Here is a 23,135-nt window from a genome sequence, read left to right as displayed (position 1 = left end):
CTTCTCGCTACCTTCAGGTTGTAGCTTTAATTTCATAAAGGTGAAATAATTATTAACAAAAAAATGTACTTACAGAATACAATGTGCAGTAAATGAGAACCAGACATAGTGAAAAAACCACTACATGTCAGCATAACAATATAAAACTCTACTTATATACACACACATATGCAGAGCATATATGAAAACTAGTTCCTTCATAATCTTGTTTTTAAACTAATTCATGACAAGCCAGAAAAGCAAGTTACCCACAACTGGACAGTCACAGTCTTGAGTCATGGTTCAAACAAGCTCCACCAACCTTCCTTGGCACTGCAGCCTGTGCCTCAGTCCTGCTGCCAGCTCTCTTGAGAAAACTAATCTTGGACAAATCCAGCACCAGCTGGCCAACCTAGAACTGCAGTGTTGTTATTATAATTATTATTATTATTATAGCAGATCAGCTACAGAGTCAGGTGCTCCTGTACAGTAATTTAGCTTCTTACCAGCCATTAACTACTAAGAGGAATTCTGGTTGCTGCTGAAACCTTTGATTCCAAGTTGGCAGTTTTTTTGTATGTCATTGTTCTTGCTGTTTATGAAGGGTGGTGGCACTTTCAAAGTAACACAGGCAACAAAAGAAAGCATAAATAATTAATTTTACATTTGAAAAATCATAATTTTTAAAATGCACTGTTCCCCCATTTGAAGAGGCAGGTTAAATCTGCACTTCAGCCATGACAAACAGTACAGAGGCAACTTGACCCCCAAAGATGAGTCCTGTCATCAAAGAAAATGTGAGCTGCTCTGCACAGCACAGTGACCTTTATTTTTTCACCTGTGACTTCAGAGTTCCCTACTGAAGCTTAATGTAACATAAACCTCAAGTACTTATACAATCAGAATCTTTATTCTTTTAAATATTTTTCTTTAGTGAAAGCAGAATAAGGTGATTTAGATTTGGCCCACCAAATGCAAAAATATCTTTCAGCTTACTCTGCCTGCACTTGAATTTTAACACCTATCAACGATCCACTGTAACAACTTTCAATTTTAAACTATTTTAACATGTAACTCATAAACTTGTTCTGATTCACATACATCTCAGTGGCATCTGTGGACCTGATTGTTCAGCACAACATTTATTCCATACAGACCAGCATCAATTGCCAGTTCTAGCATAAATTAGATTATGCAAGGTACTTAACCAACCCTGGATTATCTTTAGAACAGTTGCTGCAAAGAAGCAGCGATGTGCATCATAGATCAGCACAGGTGACAACTGAAAGTTTACCCAGAATATCCTTTCATATGGTAGCTGGCTGAGTGTCTGTATTACCCAAGGGCATATTTTCAAGTATGAGTGCTTTCAAAGGAGTCTAAAGTATCTGAATAAAAAACAATTATGTGAAAAAAAACAATGCAGCCTAGATTCTTAGATAAAATCCAGTAGGACATTTCCCACCTATAACTACTTCAAGCCCTCTGAAGACAAAGAAATGTTCCTGTTGATTTCATCTGGCTCTGTTTCAAGCCCTAAGAATTAGTGACATTTTATCAAAGCAATCTCACAACCAAGCAATAAGGTCTGTTTTTTATGCATAAACATGGAAACCCAGTTCTAGCCTGCCTGTCCATGTTTTATTGTGAAAAGTAGTTTTTCCCCTTAGTCTGCTTTTTCTAAGTTCCTCACCAAATGTTGCAGTGGGGTTAATTTTCCTCATAAGAGAACAAAATTATGTTGTGGAATGCAGGCTGGGCTTTGGTTTTGAAGCCTGCATTCTTACCCTAGTTCTGATTTCCAGTGAAACAGATGAAGATCAGTTTGTGTCTTATCATCTCAGTTGCACACATTCATAAAAGTTGGAAGGCATACAGTTTTACATTATTTCTAGTTCACAGCCACCTATTGGACATTTTTTTTCTACACTGTATTTTCAAGTGGATCAAGCTTCAAAGATATCACAGAGTGGGTTTTCCATACCACATCACCACATGGGTGAGACTGCTCCACAAATTGACAGACTTGTAAAGAAACATTCTGGTTTATTACATTCCAGCCTTTAACCCCAAATTATATTATGCTCTTGTAAGCTGTTATTGTACAGAAATACAATTCCTCTGTCTTGGAAGACTTCCTGAAGCTCTGCAGTGAGACCACAAATGAGTGGGGTCATGTGGAACTCTCTTTTAGAAACCAGGGAAGTGGTATCTTTGAGCAGAGACAACTTACAGTCTGGGGCACAGAATTACAGGAAACCTGGTAAGTAGTGGAGATATCATTTATGTCATTTTTATAATTTCAGTAATTAATTAAGCCTACAAGGTAGAAAGAGAATCAATCTACAGTGGCTGCATCTTCACTTCTTTCCAGAACAGACTGGCAACTGCATGGGGTCCAGCAGTCTCCTTCATGACAACTCCTCCTTCCACATACACAGCACCTCCTGACACAGATTTTGACTTCTAGCCCATAAAAATGGCACTCACTCATCCTTTGTATACATTTTTTTTCTAGTTAGCAAATTTTGTCCATTTCTTGATTATGTTTACTGAAAGTATGAGATGAAGCTACAAATTTAGAAAAATACAGAAGCAGAGTCCAGCTAGAAAGATGGTAGAGAAACAGTAAGCCAGAAGTCGGGCTCTGTGGGGTTTTTTCCTCCTATTATTACAGAGAAAGTCCACTTTGCAATGTAAGAAGAGAAGTTTTTGCAGTAAATCTAGAATTTATATATAAAAGGATGTTTTTATTAAAAAAAAAACAAACACAAAAAACCCAACTCAAACCAAAATAAAACCAACAAAAAAACCCAGTCCTTGGCTTAAAAAAAAGAATCAGAGTACTTTGACACTGTAATTTTGACAGGATATTAAAAGAGGATTTTCCAACTGTTTCGCAAAATCTCTTTGAAGTAAAGCCTTCTGCCTCTGGTCCTTGTATTATTGCTCATGGGAAGTATTGATATTACTGCTTTCAAAATAAGGAGCCACATCACTGAGATCACGAAGTCCTTTCTCAGTGAAAAAGCAAATGGTGCTGTTTTTCAAGTAAATCTGAAAAGATCAAGCCGGGTCAGCAGCACCGCCTACCCGTCTGTGAAGTCTGCTTTCCAAGTTTGATTGCTCCGTTGTTACTGCTTTCATGAGGATCTAAGGGTGGAATTTGCCGACCTGAAAGACATGAGGAGACAGTGAATTCAATTTTCCTGATGTAGTAACAACACACGCAGATAACAGAACAATTTAGCTTGCGTAATAATCACATCTACGAAACTTCACCAGAAACAATTGCCTCCTGGGTACAGTGAATCTTTTTCCTTGCATTCTGCTTACAAAAGATTTTCTCATTTAAAAAAAATATATATGAAGTATGGCTATTGAGAATGCATGAAGTACACTGAAATGTAGTACACTGAAATGGTAGCCTCTTATTTAAAAAAGATAAACATCTTGCTAAGCACCTTACAACTCCTCATTTCACTTCAACACAAACAGTGTTAGTTAAACAAGATCTTACCTGTACTAAAATCTGCATGGCATTTAGTTCTTGTACACTAGAGTTTTGCAAAGCACTGTAACTAAACACATGCTGCCTACACTTGGGGAAAAAAACAAAAAAAAACACAAAAAACCCCCGTTTTTTTCATTGGATCCCTCCCTCTTTTGTGGGGTACCCATGTCTTTCCAGTTGACAACTTTGATTACTCAACACCATCCTCTCCCCTCCCCCAACTCTCCTGACTTTTTAACCACTTTATGGAGTGATTATTTTAAGTGTTTGAAAAAATTTCAGCAAACACAGGAGAGCTAGAGATGTCTCCCAGAGGCAGAAGGCACTGCTTCAACTCCCTCCCCCATGTGCCCTTTTGGTACTGCTGCCTCTTTTGTCTAGCTGGCTTCCTACTCATGGACAACACACAATGTGCTTAGTAATTAGAATTATAAATGGAAACTCAAGATTGTCCCAGGTGCAATCTATTCTGTGTCTCTGGTGTGATCCTAGCTTTTCCATTAAATCAATTCTGTGATCTCTCCATCAGTATCTCGGGAGTTTACAGTCATGGTAATATACTTTCTCATTACCTTACAGATTTGATGACATTTTTTCAGAAGTTGCATCTACTTTCTGTGACTTTCTGCTGGTTATACCATTACCCTTTTTAAGCAACAGAAGTTAAAATTGTTATATGCCACTTCCAGAGAGCATAACGCTCCTGTGAACAACTCATCATAATCCAGGTGGATTTTATAGTTTTGATTTCCCCATCCTTTGCTGCATTTATTCACAACTCTCTTTTGCCAAAAGTTCTTTGGATTATGTGCAAATGTTGAACCCTGAGTCCTACAAATTACTTCGGGGGTGTTTGTTGGAGGGTAAAATCCAATCTCAGTGAAAGCAAACAGCAAAATTTAATGTATAAAATTTGTCCCTAAATTACCTTTGGTCAAAACCATAAAAAAATTCACCTCTTTCATTCAGTCAGTTCTATACAAGTGTGTAACACCACAAAAGTGTGACTTTTGAAGCAGTTAATCTCGGGTGTTTGTCCAGCTGAATCAGAGGGGGGAAATTCCTCACATTACCAAGCTAAAGATAAAATATCTGGTCCAACAGAGTGAGAAACAGGTATGTCAAAGGCTGAAGCATGTATGAACACTGACATTAAAATGCTGCACTCTATTTAGGTCACTAAAATATCAACTTCACACCCTGCTTACATTATGTTTGCATTTCATGTTTCCAAGTCTCCCTCCAAAGTAAAAGAAAAAGCAGAATGGCTGATTATAGACACAGTTGTTACATGCATTAGTTCTGTTGGCTTTGTTTGTTGGCTTTGTTAGAGAGAATCCATTAATTCTTGAAACTGAGAATAAGAAGAACATAGTATCTGTGAGAGGCATTCCAAGAAGGTAATGCTGTCACTGTAGAGTCCTGGACAGAACTTGTGCATTAGGCACCTAGTATTTCCAGAGTGCTTTCAACTCAGATCCAGATAAAATAAAACCTTGTCAATCTGACAATGTAGCTAAAAAAACGGTAGTCTGCAGACGCTGTTTCCATAACTAAGCAAATACTCTCTAAACATTTGGTTCTTCTAACAGCAAGTTTGGAAGAGGAGAGCTTTCACATGCAAATGAGCTTAACTTTCATTTTAGAAGTCCACAATAGACAACTATGTTACCTCTTTTTGGTTCTCATGCAGCATTTCATATTCAAGTCTTTTCTACACTACTTTTGCTGTGTATGCAAAGGAGCAAGCAAGCTTATCTTTGGAGCAGAACCATTGCAGGCTTCAAGGTTAGCAAGCACTTTGTCTAGTTCAGACCAGGACAAAATACATGTTATTAAGAATCACCTTGATTTATTTCATGTCTCAAAATGATAAAAAAATCACACAGATAACAACTGCAAATAATAAAGAGAAAAAAAATCTCTACACATAGTATTGGCTGATTAGTCATTCTGGCCTTTGAACGTAACTGCTGTTTGTCATTAACTAGCCACATTTTCTGCTGTTTGGATACCCTTCCTTGGATGCAATACAAGGAAATAAGCAAGCTTTAAGCAGTTAAAGTTTTTCAAGAATGAGAGGTGTGTTGTTTTTTTCAGTAGGTGAGTTTTATCTCACTTACTATTTTTCACCAAGGGTTAGGAGCAGTAGATAAAAATAATCAGTCAGAAATCTGTTTGACTGATTGTCTCTCCCTGGGCCTCCTTGACAGCTAGTCTCACTGCAGAGGCTGTGATACAGAAAGGTTTAAGCAGCAGCAGAACACTATGGATGAGCAGTGAAATGCTGAGCCTGCATCTGTACTTCCTGCTTCTAAACCAGCTCAATCATTATTGCTACCTAAAAGCACCATGGTCATCACAACTTGTCATTCAGCTCTTGATGAATATGGCATCCATATTGCTGACACCAACTCAAATATAGCTGGATCAACAGAGGTCATAAACTGAATTAATTTTAGAAAAAAGTATATACTAATAGTAAAAGTATATCTCACTGGCATACAAATTCTCTGATCCAGAAAAATAAAAGACACCCATGTATTAGACAATGTACAGAATTGTTAATTTATGCTGTTTCTTTCAGGCAGTTGATGCTAGAGAGGATCAGTAGTCCCCAGCCAGCCAGCCCAGCAATTCTGCTGAAGAAATAGATTGAGACAATTCCTCTTCAAACCACAGACTGCTTTGTTAAGATAGTCAGCTCAAAAGGTTCCTGAGAGATCAAACTCTTCTGTTGCCAAACATAAAGATGACAAACTAAACCACAAATATTGTCTTTTCCCCATTTTACAGAGCCGGATACAACCAGCCAGCTTGCCCAAAGCCACCAACAGCACATCTTGGGATTCCAGACAAAACAGTCAATCACACAGAGAAAAACAAATGCACACACATTCATTTAAGAACTCTGCAGCTGAACTGGTAAAATGAGGAACTTAGGGATATACTATGACTGAGACAGTGTAGAAGTTCCATATGGTTCCCATTGTTGATACTTCACAGAATCATTGAATCGTCCTGGTTGCAAAAGACCTTTAAGATCATTGAGTCCAGCCATTAACCTAACTCTACCAACTCCAGTGCTAAACTGTATTCCTAAACACCACAACTACAAATCTTTTAAATACTTGCAGAGATAGTGATTTGACCACCTCCCTGAGCACCTTGTTCCAGTGCTTGATAACCCTTTCAGTGAATCAGTTTCTTCTAAAATCTAATCTAAACCTCCCTTGGTGCAACTTAAAACTATTTCTCCTCTTGTCCTAACACTTGTTACTAGGGAGAACAGACCAACCCCCACCTCGTGACAACCTCATTTCAGGTAGTTGCAGAGAGTAATAAGGTCTCTCCTGAGCCTCTTTTTCTCCAGACTAAACAACTCCAGTTCCCTCAGATGCTATTCATAAGACTTGCACTTCAGACCCTTCACCAGCTTCATTGCCCTTCTCTGGACTTGCTCCAGCACTTCCATCTCTTCTACTGAGGGGCCCAAAACTGAACACAGTATTTGAGTTGTGGCCTCACCAGTGCTACACTCCATTTCTATCTAAAATTAGATTTTTAACTTCCATTAATTAAATAACTTATTATACATTCTGGTTTAATTTCAGTAACATTTAGGCCATGTTTCATGGATTTTGCACAACAAAATTGTTTATAAACGTGCACTTCTACACATTTGTGCAGAAGTCTTGGTGTCCTCCATTATCTCATTCTAGTAAACACACCATAGTGTTTAAAACAGTAAGAGTCACAAGGTGCTGCTCAAATGCAGGGTTACAGTAATTGTCATGGTTCTGAAGTGAACCATCCAGGTTAACAGGTGGGGAGCACCAAATTAACTGCATCTCCTCCTTCCTGGCATGTTTGAGTTGGGCTGAGGCAGTCCAGGATGAAGGTCAGAGTCTTCTCCAATGCCTGGTGGGGTTCCCACTCCTGCTACTGAATCTGAAACTTACTAACGTCAAGACATTAATCAGCAATCTGAGAATTGTGGTTCTGAGACTGCCAGAGGCAAATGGATCGGGAAATGGGAGGGTGGGAGAAGAGGTAAACAAAATGGGAAAGGAAACAAATGCAAAATGCAGCAGGGAAGCAAGAGAGGCAGCAAGGACAGGGTGGCAGGCAGGCAGATGGGGTTTGTGCTGCTGCAGCTGGAAGCACAATGCATCATTACAGTAATAAAATTTGCTCTCTTTCTTTTTAAATGCAATGCTCCAGCTATAAGCTGTGGCATCCATCAGCTCAGAAAAATGAGGCTTGGAGTTGGGATTTTGGGGTTTGTTGTTTTAACATTAAACTAGTTTAATCATTGACCTGTACAAGATGGAAACAGCCTTAAACTTGAGGGTAAGGGAAAAAAAACAAACAACTGATTACCATGCTGACAAAACAATAAACACAACAGTGCACTGAACAGATACTCTTTTAATGTGTAGCAGAAAGGAAAACAGTTGTGATCAACCTGAGTTGGCATATCCAGATTATAAGGTCCAAGGCCAAAAGAAGCACAGTCCTACTATCTAACACAACGACAACAATTCTGCATACAACTTAATTTTTTTAATGAGGCAGAGGAAGGGGAGATTCTCATTAGTGCAAGCTGTGAAATCCATTCCACTCTGTTCAAAAGCAGCAATCTGTGGATGTGACTGCTGTGGCTCACCTGAGAAAAGCTAGACTTCTTCAAGTAGTGGTAAAATAGCTATACAATGGCCAGAACCTCCTGAAATAGCTAGCTGTGTGAGAGCAAGATGAGCCCTTGCAAAGAATTGCTCTCTCTAAACTTCATTAGTAAAGCACAGTCAGCTGTGAATGCTTGGCAGAGTGAAGCAGGCACATCTTATCCAGCAGTTCTTGTATTTGCATACAAGACTCTGCACCTGTAGGACTTGTGACAGTGACACTTCTTATCTCCTTTCAAACCAGTTTCACTGGTCTTTTAGAAGTTTCCCATGTCTCTAACATGGTTTATAAAGCTTGGCCCACTAGTCAGCCTCATACTTGCAGTGAAGCAGCATTTCCTTAACTGACAGAGATGACTACTGTTTACTTCATGTTGTAAGCTTTTGTGCAAGGTAACACATATTTACAATAAAGGATACTGTATAACTAAACATAGATAAGTTGCAATTATTTTAATACTTCTAATAACATATCTAATAGCATCTCCATGCAAGCAAGAACAGCTTTTATGTTTGGTTTTTAAACAAAAGCATCGGAGGGTGACACTGAATTCTTGCTAGCAACATTAAATTAAAATCTGCAGGAAAAAAAAAAAAAAGATTATGGACATCTTACATGCATCAAAGTAAACAACAGAATGCCTAACTACTTTAATTACTAAGACATTCAACCTTGATTTGAGGTCCTGCTATAATTAACTTTGGGCTATTTTGGTTTATTTACTAATCTATGTTGAAGAGCTTTCCTACAGTTGCAGAGAAATCCAGATTCTCACAAGTTTAAGAGCAGTACAAGGGCCAGTAAGTTTTGTTTCATTCATTTAATTTGAAAGCAAGAGGAGAACTAATCCTAGAAATATAAAGAGCATAAACTGTAAAGAATATAATCACAAACATCTTTAATTTAGGGCAACGTTTCTTCCTCCTTTCACAGGGTGTTCACAAACACCCTCTGCAAAAATTCAACCAGGACCTTGGGCTGCCTTAAAAATGACATGAGAAACTTGCTCTGTAACATAAATGAACTTGCTTTTCTTAAAATGTCTTCATAGGCCTCTTCAGAGTAGTACACAGATCCCGGCAAGTCAGCAGATAAGAGGATGAAAACCACCCTATTCATCACTCATAAAGCTTGAAAACTGTACACCTGCAATTCCACCCATCCAAGTCCATCTGAGTCAGTGCAAGCATTGAATGCCCACTGGGAAGGATCCCTCCCTCTTCCACAGACAGACATTTCAAACATTCTTCTCTAGTTTGTTCAGTATACAACTGGCTAAACTGTAAACTCTAGCATTTGGGTAGGTTGTTTTTGTGTTTGTTGTTGTGGTTTTTTTTAAATTTTCCAGTATTTCTAGGAAACAAGTATTTGGGTTACACTAAGTATTCAGTATATGAGCTGCTGATGCTGCTTCTGAGCTTCTAATGCAAACCATCAGAAAATCAATAGCTTCATACATTTATAACTGAGCATTTACCAAATGAAAGGTTGTATCCTGAGACAGAAACTCTCTGCTCTAATTAAGGAGTCGCATCTAGGAAGAATATACTCATCTGGATTTTTCAAACATAAGCCTGTCTCTCTTTCTCATAGTACTCAACAATAAGGCTGAGCATGCTAACAACTCTTTACACTTTCCTTAGAACAACGGTTTTATTCCTTGCTTCCCTCTCATCCTCAACACAAGAAGCTGAAATGCTTCAATCCTGCCCCCTTTTGTAGCTCATAATTTACCAGACTTCAAAAAGTAACACACGCCTGTCGTTTTTGTTCTGTTTAAGCACAAGGTTATTTCATATTTCACTTGCCTAGGTATTCTTCAGCTGCTTACTCATCCCACTGCCTGTTTACCTTTGGACCTACTGCTGCCAACTGGTATTAACCTGGGAGGCAGAGTCTCTCCTCTATCATTTACAGAGGACAGATTTCACGCAACCTTCTCTTCATATCTGGGGCACCTTCACGCTTGGGTAACAGGCAACACACACAGGCTGAAGAGAAACAGCTGGGTGTGCACTAGCTTTGAATTAGGTAACTAAGGCTTATTTGAGCTGTTAAAAGAACGGCTGTTGGAAAATTGCAAGGGTGTGATTGCTACTAAATGACAGTACACTTGGGGCAGCTTGTTTAGTTATTGAAAACCAGCTGGCTTTAATGGGCAAGCTGCCTTCCCAGGCACAAGCAGTGGGCAGTAGACTAAAACCCCACAGCCACAAAAGGGCAATACAGAACTGGCATAACCCCCCCTGCACAGGCACAACTTTATTATGCTGTGATCGGATAATACATTCCTGGCATTTTTGTTTCTGCTGAAGTATAAACCAGCGACAAGGAGCCACTGTGCCTATGATTCTTCTAAGGCTGGGAATAAAAAATTAATAACATTTGATCCTATAGACACTCAGCTATTAAAAAAACCCTACTGGAACACATGAAAAACCCCTGTATAGTCTTAAGCCCTTTTTATGTCAAAAACCTTCCAAGAAAGACACTGGAAAAAATTTAGCCCAGGTAGGGAATATACAACTGTACTAAAAATATTATTTTCTTGTCTACAGAGAAATAAAACAGCCACGTGATGTTTCATAACCCCAGCAAGCCTTCAGTCAGGCGTTGCTAAACATAACCAGGTTAAGTGTAGTGGCTTGCCATCTGAAATCACTGGGGTGCAACAGTCAGGAGCTGCTTCCCATCACATAGCTCAATGAAAACTCCAGAACACTCACTTGGCCAACTCCTGTGCAGACTGCTGCCTCATTTGCCTGAGTACACCGACTGCAGAGTCCCCCTTCTGCCAGCTTTGCTCCATCTTCAGAAACCAGGAACTTGGTTTCTGATTCTAGTCTTCCACATCTTGTATTTTCTTGAGTACAATTAAGGACAACAGATTTCTATGGAGCCTGTGTTATTAAGTCATCCTTCAAAGCAATCAAAAACTCAAATCCTGAGAGAAACTTATTTTTTAAAGTCTTTCTAAAATAGTGTAATATAATAACCTTAGAAATTAAGTGATCTGTCTATAATCTCTACAATTTTTTCAATATTTATCTGGTTGTCAGCAAAACAGCCCAGTTCCCCTTCTATTTTCTGTCTTCTTTATATCATTATGTTGAGTAATTTTTTCCCATCATACTATTTCATGTTTCCATTCACAACATTTTCCCTGGAAAAGAGACAGTTGTTAAGACACCTTAGGAAGCAAAAACGATTATGTTAAAATACCCCTGAGAAATGAAAAATGTAAGCAAGCAGGAGGTAAATTTTTTAGCTGAATTAAAACGTAGTCTAGCCTCTCTGTTTGGTGTATGAATTTCAAGCAGGTTTTCAATGGAGAAATTCTCCATGCATGTTGGAACGTCCTTCCAAATCCAGGCTGTAAAACAGGCAATACAGAGAGTCTACCAACAAGATCCAAGGCAAACAGATGTTGCTGTCTCTCTGTTCAGAGGCTGGGGAGCTGCACCCTTCTGCAGCAGCACAAAGAGAAGGGCATGAACTCTCAGGCAGTGTGAAAGCAAAATCAAAGCTGCAGCATGACTTATAGGGCACCACACAAATAAAATCAGTCAAAAGGGCAGGTGACTTGGCCACAGAAGGACATCATGTACTGACAAGGCAGAAATGTTGCCATGCAACTTGGGCATAGACAGACTTTTTTGGAAACTGCACAAAGACTGACGTGGTGTAAAATGCCAGTAAGATATCCATACCCTCTGTCCAGTCACAATCATACTAATTAATTCTCCTGCCAATTAAGCATTTTTTCAGTTGATTTCCACTGTATTTCTATAAACATACACTACCAACTCTCCTTTCTCTCCTCTGAGTACTTGATAAGGTCACAAGTACATCCACTGAGAGCAAATATTTCTATTTATAGAAATAATTGCCCGTGGAATTAAGTGCACTTGCCTGGGTATCTAGTTCATACTAAACTTAATTTAGCTGATTTTCCTTGTCTGTTATATCCATTATTAGGGACAGTGTATGCTGCCAGCTGCAGCATTGCCTATCAACGACAGAAACTAATTATCTAATTATATGGCAAGGATGAGTTCCTCTGCAAAAACATTCACAAGTTACAGATGCAGACAATCAAGTGAATTATCACATGGAAGAACCGTTTTTTCCAGACAGGCATTTTGTACACTCCTCCTTTTTTAAAGGAGACAAAAGAAAACCAGTGCATTCTAGGAATATCAGTTTAAGCAAAGACTTCAGGGAAAAAAAGTTTAGTTTCTGGGCATGCTGTCTCCTAGGCTTCTGCCCTACAAAACAGGATTTGGGGATAGCAGGAAACACCAGTTGTGGAAGAGGATCAAATCATGGAGCTCTTTGGACTAAGAAAGAAATGCTAAGAAGGATGAATGTTATCTGTCTTCAAAATGGGCAATAACAAGCCATGGATCTACAGGCTGGTTAGCCTCATTCTGCTTCCTGGGAAAACCACAAAGCGAATCCTCTCAGAAGTTGCTTCTGAGCACTTGAAGGCAAAGGAGGTGACCAGAACCAGTCAGCATGGACTTACCAAGGGTAAACCATGTCCAACCAACCTGGTTGCCGTAAAAGATAATATGACTGAAATTGTGATTGAGGGAGAGCACTGGATGTTGTCTACCTTGACTTTAGCAAGATTTTGTATGCTTTATCCTACAGCATCCATGACAGATCCAAGTTGGAATATTATAGGCAGGCACAGGCAGACTGTTATTGTAGATAGGCAGATCGTTAGCTGTGTGGAAAATTGGCTGGATCATCCTCTTCCTCAAACTAAACATTCTCAGCTACTTCAAGAATTCTTCATATGAAGAATGTTTGAGGAAGAGAATACTGAGGGTAGACCTCATCAGTCTCTACAACTACCTGAAAGATCATGGTAGAGAGGTTGGTGCTGGTCTCTTCTCACAGGTAATTAGTGACAGAACAAGAGGGAATGGCTTCAAGCTGCAACAGGGGAGGTTTAGACTGGCCATTAGGGTTGGTTTTTTTTCACAGAAACAGTGGTTATACACTGGAATAGGCTGCCCAGGGAGGTGGTTGAGTCACCATCCCTGGATGTGTTTAAGGGTCGTTTGGTTGTGGTGTAGGTGGATATGGTTTAGGGGAGAACTTTGTAGGGCAGGGATGATGGTTGGACTCGGTGATCCCAAGGGTCTTTTTCCAACCTGAATAGTTCTATGATCAGACTTAAAGGCCAGTATGTGTATACCTGTAGGGCAGTTACAAGTGCAGTACCTTGTTTAATTCCTTTTATTAGTGGCCTGAAGGAAGAAAAAATATGCACCCACTTCAACCCACAGATAGCCAACTCAGAGACACATTCAATACCCTTAAGGGCAGGGCTGCTGTTCAGGGGGCCTCAGGCTGGAGGGAGGAATGTGCCAACAGGAGCCTTATATGGTTCAGAAAGGACAAATGCCTGGTCCTGCTTGTGGGTAGAAAGAGCCCCCGGCTATAAAACAGGCTGAGGACTGGCTGCCCAGGAAGCAGCTCTGCCAAAAAGGACCCAAGAGCAGTAAGCTGAGCACAAGCCAGCGACATGCTCTGGCAGCAAGGATGACCAACAGCATCCTGAGTCATACCAACAAGAGCCAAGTTGGTAGGTCAAGTGAAGTGGTTCAGTCCTCTAGATACAGTCTAACACAGTCTGGGTAACGCATCCACCTTGGCCTCACAATACGAGAAAAATGTTGACAAACTGAGGGCAAGCTCAGAGGAGGGCCACCAAGATGGTTAGGGGGCTGGAGCACTTGTCCTTTGAGGAGACACTGAGGAAATGGCACCTGTTCAGCCTTGAGATGTGATGGCTTTGGGGGACTGAAAAACCACCTGTCAGTACCTAAGGGGAGGGTTGCTAAGAAGACAGAGCCAGGCTCTTTACTGAGGTGCATCCAACAACTGATGGTGACCGTGAACTGAATCAGGAGAGGTTCTGACTTGGTACACCAGGGGAATGCCACTGTGAGGACTATTAAACACTGGACTTGCTGCCCAGAATGCTTGTGGAACCTCAGGCCTTGGGCCCACACAGACAATGGCCTAAACAACCTGGTATGAATTCACCATTCAGCCTGCTTTGAGCACAAAGTTGAACTGAAGGCCTCCTGATGTCTCTTTAAGCCCACAAGGTCCTTCCCACTTGTAGCTAGAGACCAAAACTGGAAAGCCAAGAAGGCAAACTGAACAAATAGTTTTCTCTTCTCCTCATGAAGAATCAGTCTCATCTTGTTTAAAAGACCTGGAGAGAATTTTAAAAAATAAACCAAAACAAAACCAAAAACCAGATTCCACTGCAATGACTATTTCCTACGTATCACAGCCCTTCAGGCACATTTCTCAACATTTAGGTTTTTACCAGCCTGATAAGATCAACAGCACTGCCTCTACAGCAGGCTTGGTCTGAAACAGAAGATGTGACCCAGGTCAGGATGTATATACAGATTTAGAAGTAACAGGCTTACCCTGCATCTACTATCTGCTGTGTATTTAAAGTCATTCTGAATTTACATTTGCATAAACAGCAGCCATACTGCTGGCACAGTGCAATTCTTCATGTCCTTGGGAAAGTTTTTAGACCCAAAACAGACAGCTATTTTCAGAAGACCTCCAAACAATCACAGGGGGAAAAAAAAAAAAAAAAAGAGGAGGCATTTACTTACTTATTCCTTGAAAAAGTTCTTCAATGTTAACAGCATTCTTCGCACTGGTTTCAACAACAATTGCACCTATAGATTCTGCATACTCTTTGGCATCCTTCATAGGAACCTCCCTATGAAAAAAAAATTATAAATTTACAAATAAAAGAAACCAAATTTTCAAAAAATAATTTTATCTGAAACAAACAACCAACCTCAAATACAGCCAAATCAGAAAAGCACTAGCATGCTCTTCTTCCCTGCAAAGTAAGTACTATATTTCTTCTTCAGGTATTTAAATCATCATATTCAAAATACCAAAATTATGAATTTGCAGATTTCTTAGACCTAGCTGCTGAATCTATGCCTTTAAAAAAGGAAGATAATTTAAATTGCAACCTCATTTGTTTTTTAACTTGACCCTGGATAAGAAAAGCATTAAAACACTAGAGAAAAGACAAACAGCTCTGCTGATTCAGTCAGCAAGCCCTACTGTCCATACCAAATATTTAAACAAGATAGGGTACTGTCCTGGTTTGAGCCAGGATGAAGCCAATTTTTCTTTTTACTGATTTTTTTTTCCTTCAGTAAGCTTTCTTGTAACTAGCAACAGTGTGTTCTGCTAGGCTGATAAGACAGTGGAATGTTTTTCTAACTACTGAGGCTTCAAGGCTGCACCTGCACTCTGCCAGCTCAGACACTATGGGGAGATCTGTGACCCCCCCCAGTAGGAGGCTGAGTTAGACAGACAGCAAAATTGGCCAAAGATATTCCATTCCATATATCTACGTAAGCTCAGAGGAAGGTCAGAGATCACAGAAGACAACTTCCTTCCTTCTCTTCTTCTCCCCTTCTCTTCCATCCATGGCCGGCGTCCAGGGAGGACTCTGTTCATCCATCACCGTCGATCCTCAGGCTTGATCTCTCCTGACCCCCATAACTCTCTGCTCTTCTTCCAGCAGCAGCTCCGGGATTCCTCGGGACTCTTCCCAGCTCAGGGAAGTGCTGTGGGAGTTGCTGGGGTGGGGGGAGGCGAGAGGCTTTTGCCCATACCTGAATATATCTGTATATAATTGTATATATTTTCTTGTATAATTCATTGGTGTTTTAATTAAAGCTGTGTAGTTTAGTTTTCAATCCAGCCAAGTCTCTCTCTTTTTTTCTCTCTCCTTCCCTACCTGGGTTGGGGGGAGGGGGGATCGAGAGCATTGTTGTCGGACCTGAGTCAAACTGTGACAGGTACAACTGTTGTGGAATTAAATTAGTAGAGCATCATATGTCTAAGTGTTTACAAGCAGCAAGAAAACAAGAGATATTCTGAAACAAATACGAAAGCCAAGGAGTCCAAGCACATTGTAAGAGCAATTTGGGAGTTCCAAGTTCACTGGGAAAAGACAACCAAAATGACGTTGTCTTAAAACCACGGGTAGAACATGATCCTTTTGCAGCCAATGCTTCATAAGCCAAAAGCTGGCAAATGCAGTTTGCAATATGCAAAACACCTCTGCTTCAGACACAAAGCAAGCCCCACGCTGACCTTGTTTTCGCCCGAGCCAGGTGGCAAAGCTGAATCTGCTCGTGTCCACTGCTGCCTGTAACTGATATTCCTGACTTTTGAGCAACCCCTCAGAATCAGAGACTGAACATGTTAGTAGGCACTCAGGGCACAGGGGAGCATGTGTTGAAACATCAGGCTGCCAGTACTGCTTTTCTTCCAGTTGTTCAATACATCAACTGGTGTGTTTTTTGTGGCTTTATTGCTCTCTCTTGCACATGCAGAATTTGCACGAACTCCTTCCCCACAGCTCCAAAGTACCAATCCAGAGGCTCCTAGCACAATTTCCTCCTAGTATGAGTGTCCTGGACTTTAACTGGAGGCACCTAGGTGGGAGCACAGCAATGCAATTTCACAATTAGTTTATGGGGGTATGTATTTTAAATAAATCAGATCTGCTGCTTGGGAAACATGCAGAGAGGCAGAATAATTGCTTGATTTATTACAAGTCGTTTAAAAAAAAAAAATTAGCCTGCATTTCCAGCATGTGGATCCAGAGCTTGTTTCCATTACTTGCTTCCTTGTATTACATGACTTTTAATGGCAGAAGACACAGAGAAGGCAGCATTCCTCTTACTATTTCTGAAATGGCACCTTTGCCTTTATTATGAAAGGTACCACCATCTGCAGGTGGTCTTTGAGATAAGAAAAAAGGGACTTTACTATGTAACATAATATTCAAACAACAGTAAAGGAAGAAATGTGAGAGCATGGGCTTATGTAATTAAGACCTTCAACTTGCTGTAATTTAGATGAGAAAGCAGAAAAAGGTAAAACAACAGCAAGTGACAATATTCTGAGGAGGTACCACAAAACTTTCTAGCCTTCTCCAATTACATTTCTAAAGGAAGCCTAGAAACTTCCACAGCACAGGGGCAATCAGCCTCAAGTGCTGCTGGCACTGAGAAGGCTTCATGCGTCACGTGGAGTTATTGTAATATGGATGTCAACTCTGCTAAAATGCTGCCTTGTGAAAAAGGAAAAGCACAAACACTTGAACTGTAAAGCAAAGGGATGAAAAAACCCAAGATGGAGTGGAGAGGGAAGAAGGCAAGAACCAACAGTGGAGTGTTGAGACAGTGTTGTTCAAGGGCTACAGGGAAAGTTACAAGAATATGTATTATGAAAAGTGCCAATTATTGCATTTTGTTCTTTCCAAATCATTCTATTGACTCATTCTCCCTTGAGATTACCTGAATAATTAATGAATAAAATATATTCTGAATTAATAGAGAGAAGGTTTCAGTATGGAATTCTGCTGAATTCTTTTAACCAAGGATCTGGTAATTTGCAGTGAACATGCTTTGTTAAGAAGGTACACCATAATTTTAGGGAAGTAAGCACATCTCAGTTGCTATTATAACTATTAACTTCTATAATGCTCAAAAAATACTTTGGATAGTTGCACTATTTTAACTCAGCTCCTATTTTTGAATATACTATTTAATGACCTGTCAGAAGGACAGGACACATCAGAAGGAAGAGACTATTACTTAAGAATATGCCAAACACTCAACAGTACTAGAGTTGACAGCACTATAACAAAGATTAGGATTCATACTAAACAAAACTGCCTGTCTTCCTGTAAAATTCCTTCAAAATGTAGAAGAAATTTATTTCAACAGAGTGCCAAGAACTGCTGATAGCATATTAACAATATTGAGAAAAGCAGCATGACCCCAGTGTCCCAAATCCATCTTGGCAGCTCAAAAGCAAATTTTAGATGCTAAATGAGAAGGGCAACATGGTCAATGTTTATGAGAAATAATGACAGTCTTTTCCCAGAGGAAAATAATCAGCTCTTATTGCTTCTACTCAATGCTCTCTACATTATCTCCTAAAGTCATCAGGATGTCAGATTCACATCAGCTTGGACCTGGATCTATTTGCATCTATCTATTTCCATTCACCTTGGTCTTATAAGCAGCTGTCACTCAAATACCCAGCAAAACATCTGCAAAAAGTTTTACAAAATCAAAGAGATATGCCAAAAATGCATACACACATCAGCTTGCTCATGTGCTCACATCATCTTATTTTTAAATTCTTTGTGCCCAAAGGCATATGTATTTTCTACTCATTTGAAAAATTCTGATAAATAGGTGACACATTTCACCTAGAGTCATTTCACGGAAATCAATTTGAAGATATAAAGCAGCCAGAGAATACATACAGCTGCATGTATTGCATAATCAATCAGATTGCTGGAAGAACTGTGGAAATATCACATGAGATGCAGTCTGTTCTCTATCTGTCCACCAAAATATCTTTCACTGAACATCACTGGATGACTTAAAAAAAAAGAAAAAAGGCCGGGGGATGCAGAAAGAATAGCAGCATGTAAAGAAATATCAAAACTGTTCATAATTATGAAAATTAAGCAACCAAAACTACATTAGCTCACCAAGATCAATGAGCACCTTGCAAATGCCAAAACATTTGTGCATGGAAGAGCTCTACTGGCTGAATAGGAGCAAGAAACAGCTGATGAACAACCAGTGAACAACAGGTAGCATTTGAGAAGAACGTGGTGGGAAGTATTCTCACAACACATCTACAGTGCAGGTTTTCTTTCATGTCCCCAGGTTAACCCTCCTCTGGTGGAACAGCATTTAAAAGCCTGCTGCCATGGAAAATGCTACCAAAAGCAGAGAGAGGGCTGCTTATGGATTCATTACTAGTGCTGTTTGTCACAATCTCCAAACTTACTACCATTGATGTAACCAGGCAATTTTATTGCTGGGAGCAGTTAAAAAATAAATTAAAAGTGACTCTCAGGGCAACTGAAAACTCCAGCTTGTGCTAACAGGTTTTTATGCTTATTTCTTATAATTGTCCTTTCCTCTGTTTTGTGTTTGGTTTTTGGTTGGTTTGTTTGTTTTATTATATACTTCACATTTGGAAAGCTTTAATTTTGTATTATAGGACTCAGCTTCATCACATTGACAAGCATATGACAACACTATGTAGAAGATGCCAATCCACTATCTATTTCCCTGATTCTTAGCCCAACAGAAACCAGGAGTCTTCTAGCATCAGGATTTGTTCAGGTCTTACAGAAAGCAGTGACTCACAGTTTCATGTTGGCTCATGGCTGACAGTGGCAGGGGAAGGAAATAAAAAAAACCTAAACAAAGCCAAACTAAAAGAAAAAAACCAAACAAACCAACACAGTCTAATTTTGGAAGCACTGCACTACTTAAGTTATACACGTGTTTCAGGCCTCTGGTGAACCTGTGCTAAAGTAAGGACTATAAAACAACATCATAAGAGGTTATGAGGTCCTAAGAGAAAAGCATCAAATAAAGCCACTGAGTCTGTAGTCATAGTTGAGGCAAGATATAACAGAGTCAGGGACTGACACAAAGGATCACTACTGTACAGCAGAATGTGCTTCTGTTTCCAGAAAGGATAAATGTGAATCCAAACCAGAGCTAACAAGCAAAAGAGTGACTCTGGCTTCACCCTCATCCCAAATAAAATAATCTTGGCTCTTCCTGCAGGAGGGCAGATTCCACCCTCCTGTCTTTTATTGAAGAGGTTCTTTGCTTCACACAGGTGACACAAGTTTTACTTGAGGTTATGCTCCTAAAAACAACAAAACCACACTTTCTACACCCAGTATTATGGGACAGTTTCCAGTTGTTGCAAAGCTCTCTAAGCCACTCTGTGAATAGCATTACTCTGCCTCAGGCCCATCCTTCTAGCTTTATGTTGCTACTTTCGCTCATCAGGTAATAAATACATCCTGCACCTTTGAACATGAGTGGAAGAAATAAAAAGAGAATACTTTTCATTCCCAATGACTCAGCAGCTAAAGGGTGTGGATTATCCAAATACACAGGAAGGACAGTAAAAGAGAGGTTTGTTTGTTTTTTTTAGATGTACATAATTTAAGTTCTGCTGCTGCTTCTGAGGTTGTACACTGGCAGAACCATTGGTGCTAGGAAAGACTCAAAACAGTTGACCAAAATTATATACTATTATAACAATGAAACAAATTGGTTACCTGAAGGAAGGGAACAATATAGTTTCTACAATCAAAGGAACAACAAAAATTGATGTATTACCTGATATCAGAAAGATCACATTTGTTTCCAGCGATGGCCATCACAATGTTTTCAGGACCATGTTCTTTTAGTTCTTTCACCCATTTCTTCAAAGTATGAAATGAATCCTAACTCAGAGAAATAACAAATAAGCAAACAGTCACTTTTCCGTTTATGCATTTGCTTATTTTTTGAAGTTAAAGGAACACAGCTATGGCAGTAGTAATGCAATAGTAATTTTACAGATCACAAGACCATAAGATCACTGTATCTAAGTAATCTGCTTTTCAAACTTTAGGATGTAAGACTTCCTCAAATTAATTCTTCAACTTGGACACTCTCCATTTCCGCCCCCCACCCCCCCAAGAGCAGCACAGAATGTTTTCCTTACATTTTCAGCAATGAGGAAACTACCACAGCAGGTCTTTTAAGGTTGCCCAGTAGCTAATTTCCTTCACTTTTAGTGTGAACTTCAGTTGTCTAATTTCAGCTTCTGACCAGTGGATTACCATCTCAACCACTGTCATATTTTTGGTGACAGCCAATCGTCCTACAGCTATCACAGTGACCCCCTCCCTCTCGCATTTCTGAATCTGTGACCTGGCAAACCTCAATTTACCCATTACGAAACCAAAGAGACAGGTGACAATACACTTGGCTTTTTCCCTTGCAAAATTCAAACACTTTTTGTTGCTACCTACCTCTTAACAGTAAATTTTCTATTCCTTTACACTAATGAACTAATATAATTAAAATCCCTTTCATTCCTAGAGATTCTAATTATAATGCATGATTGAAATTATTACTGAAACTCAAAGGCAGCTCAAAAAATAATTTAAATATTTTTTCCCTGTCGGACATGCACTTAAGACTTGTGTCTAAACCAGGAATGTCTGTATTGGTATCACTGAAGGGAGAACACTATCAGTCATTTGGTAAAAAAAAATCCATTCTGCTTTAATGGTCAATGCTGAATAATAAGCCTCAGAAGGTGAAATACACATTGACCTTCTCTTTATTCTGAGAGCTGTTCCATGTAAGCTTGTAGACAGGCTGGCAAAACAAAGGCTGTATTTAAATTAAAAATAAGTATCAATCCAGCATGATTCACCCTTCCTTGTCTTTTCTTGGCAAATTAGCAAGGGAGAACAGCATGACTGTGCAACAGTGACCACCATCATCAGCCACAGATCATTACACTAATGCACTAAAGAATCAACCCAGGCCTCTCAACCTAGTAGTAAATAATTCAATTGGCAGGAAAGGAATGAAATGCTAGTGAACTGTCATGTCCATCCATTAACGCCTCCTCTAACTCAGCTTTATCAGCGGGGGTTTCTTTCTGAAGTGATGGAAGAGGAATTCAGCTAGAACCTCCTAGCCTGCTCTGACTGAGAATTGAGCAAGAGTCATTTAGGATCTGAAAATACAATTTTCATCCCAACTGAATAATGTTGAGAGAAAGGTCAGAGACTTCGTATTTCATTACTGGCTTCAAAGTTAAGACACGAGTCCCACAATGCAAACATGAGATCATATGCTTAATTAAAACAAATTAATTTTAAAATCAGTACTATGCAAACAACTGAATTTCAGTTCAATTGATAAAGTGGCCAGCTGCTTTTTGTAGCAAAAATTCAACTCCATACAAAGCACACAGGTGGTGATGGTGGAAGGGGGTATTCCAGGATATTATCCTGTCTACTTAAGCTATGGAAATCCAAAGAAACTTTGACAACGTCTCCAACCTTTTGTCTAGGTGAAGTTTAAACAACAAAGAAGTAGAAATTTATATTTACTTTCTTAAGGCAGTTGGACACCTCTACCCAAACCAACACCAACAACCAAAGCATATAAACCCCACTGACATGAACAGGAATTAACAGATAAATATTTATGCATTTGTGCATTTTAACTCCAACTCTGGCCCAAGCAAAGGAGTTCACACAGGCACAAAGTGTAGAGGAGGTCTTACCTGTTTGGTGATGTCATAGACTTGAACCTCGGTAGTACATTGGAGCCAGGGAGTGAAACTGTTAAAACATAACCACACCCCAAAAATTGATAAATCAGAATTACTGCATTTTGTCAGGTCAAAAAGACTTGCCATGGCAGGACCACCAACCTTCTTTCATACCACAGAAAACAGATGTTGCCCACCTCTAATTTTCCTTAAATGCCAAGGAAACAGAACTCCCTTACCTCCTGCCATGCTTCATTCAGCTGGGTTTACACCATCAGCACTTACTGGTTCAATGCATCTTTGCCACTACAGGGCATGGACTCTGAGGACTGATTTTGACATGAAGATCACCTACACTTGGAGGCCTAACCTGGCAGCATATAGACACCTTCCCCTCACAAACAGCAACACTTTGCTTTGCAGTTGTAACAGACTGGATTTAGCTTCTGTTTGGGTTTTATCAAACATTGTGAAATCACTCAGATAAAATTAGCTTGACAGAAAACTTGGAAAACCTGTCATGTTTAGTTATCCTATACTATGACAGGTATTTTTGAAAAAACATGGGTTCTTGCAGTTTAAGTTACTCTTCAGCTTTTTGTTTCAAGGGAAGCATTTTTAAGGAAAAAAATAAAAAACAAACCAAACAACCAAGCAATAAATATTTTTACAATAACAACAGCTTGCCAATGAAAAACATAATTTTCATCATTTACCATGACTAAGCAGCTGATTTAGAACTTCAGCTTGT

The 23,135-nt window shown here is 39.5% G+C and overlaps 1 protein-coding gene across 1 annotated transcript in view; it reads right to left on the bottom strand.

The window, feature by feature from the left end:
• Window positions 1-2,793: 2,793 nt before the first annotated feature.
• Window positions 2,794-23,135, bottom strand: part of RAB31 (RAB31, member RAS oncogene family) — an 89,886-nt gene continuing 69,544 nt past the window's right edge. The window contains 5 exon segments of the mRNA XM_010006933.1: window positions 2,794-3,153; window positions 14,842-14,951; window positions 20,443-20,549; window positions 22,397-22,418; window positions 22,420-22,454. Of these exon segments, the coding sequence (XP_010005235.1) occupies window positions 3,056-3,153; window positions 14,842-14,951; window positions 20,443-20,549; window positions 22,397-22,418; window positions 22,420-22,454 (372 nt within the window). The 3' untranslated portion in view covers window positions 2,794-3,055.

This window comes from Chaetura pelagica, unplaced genomic scaffold, assembly GCF_000747805.2.
Source record: "Chaetura pelagica isolate M959 unplaced genomic scaffold, ChaPel_1.0 scaffold109, whole genome shotgun sequence".
Lineage (NCBI taxonomy): Eukaryota > Metazoa > Chordata > Aves > Apodiformes > Apodidae > Chaetura > Chaetura pelagica.
The sequence above is the reverse complement of the archived record's forward strand: the minus strand, read 5'-3'. Positions and strand labels throughout refer to the sequence as shown.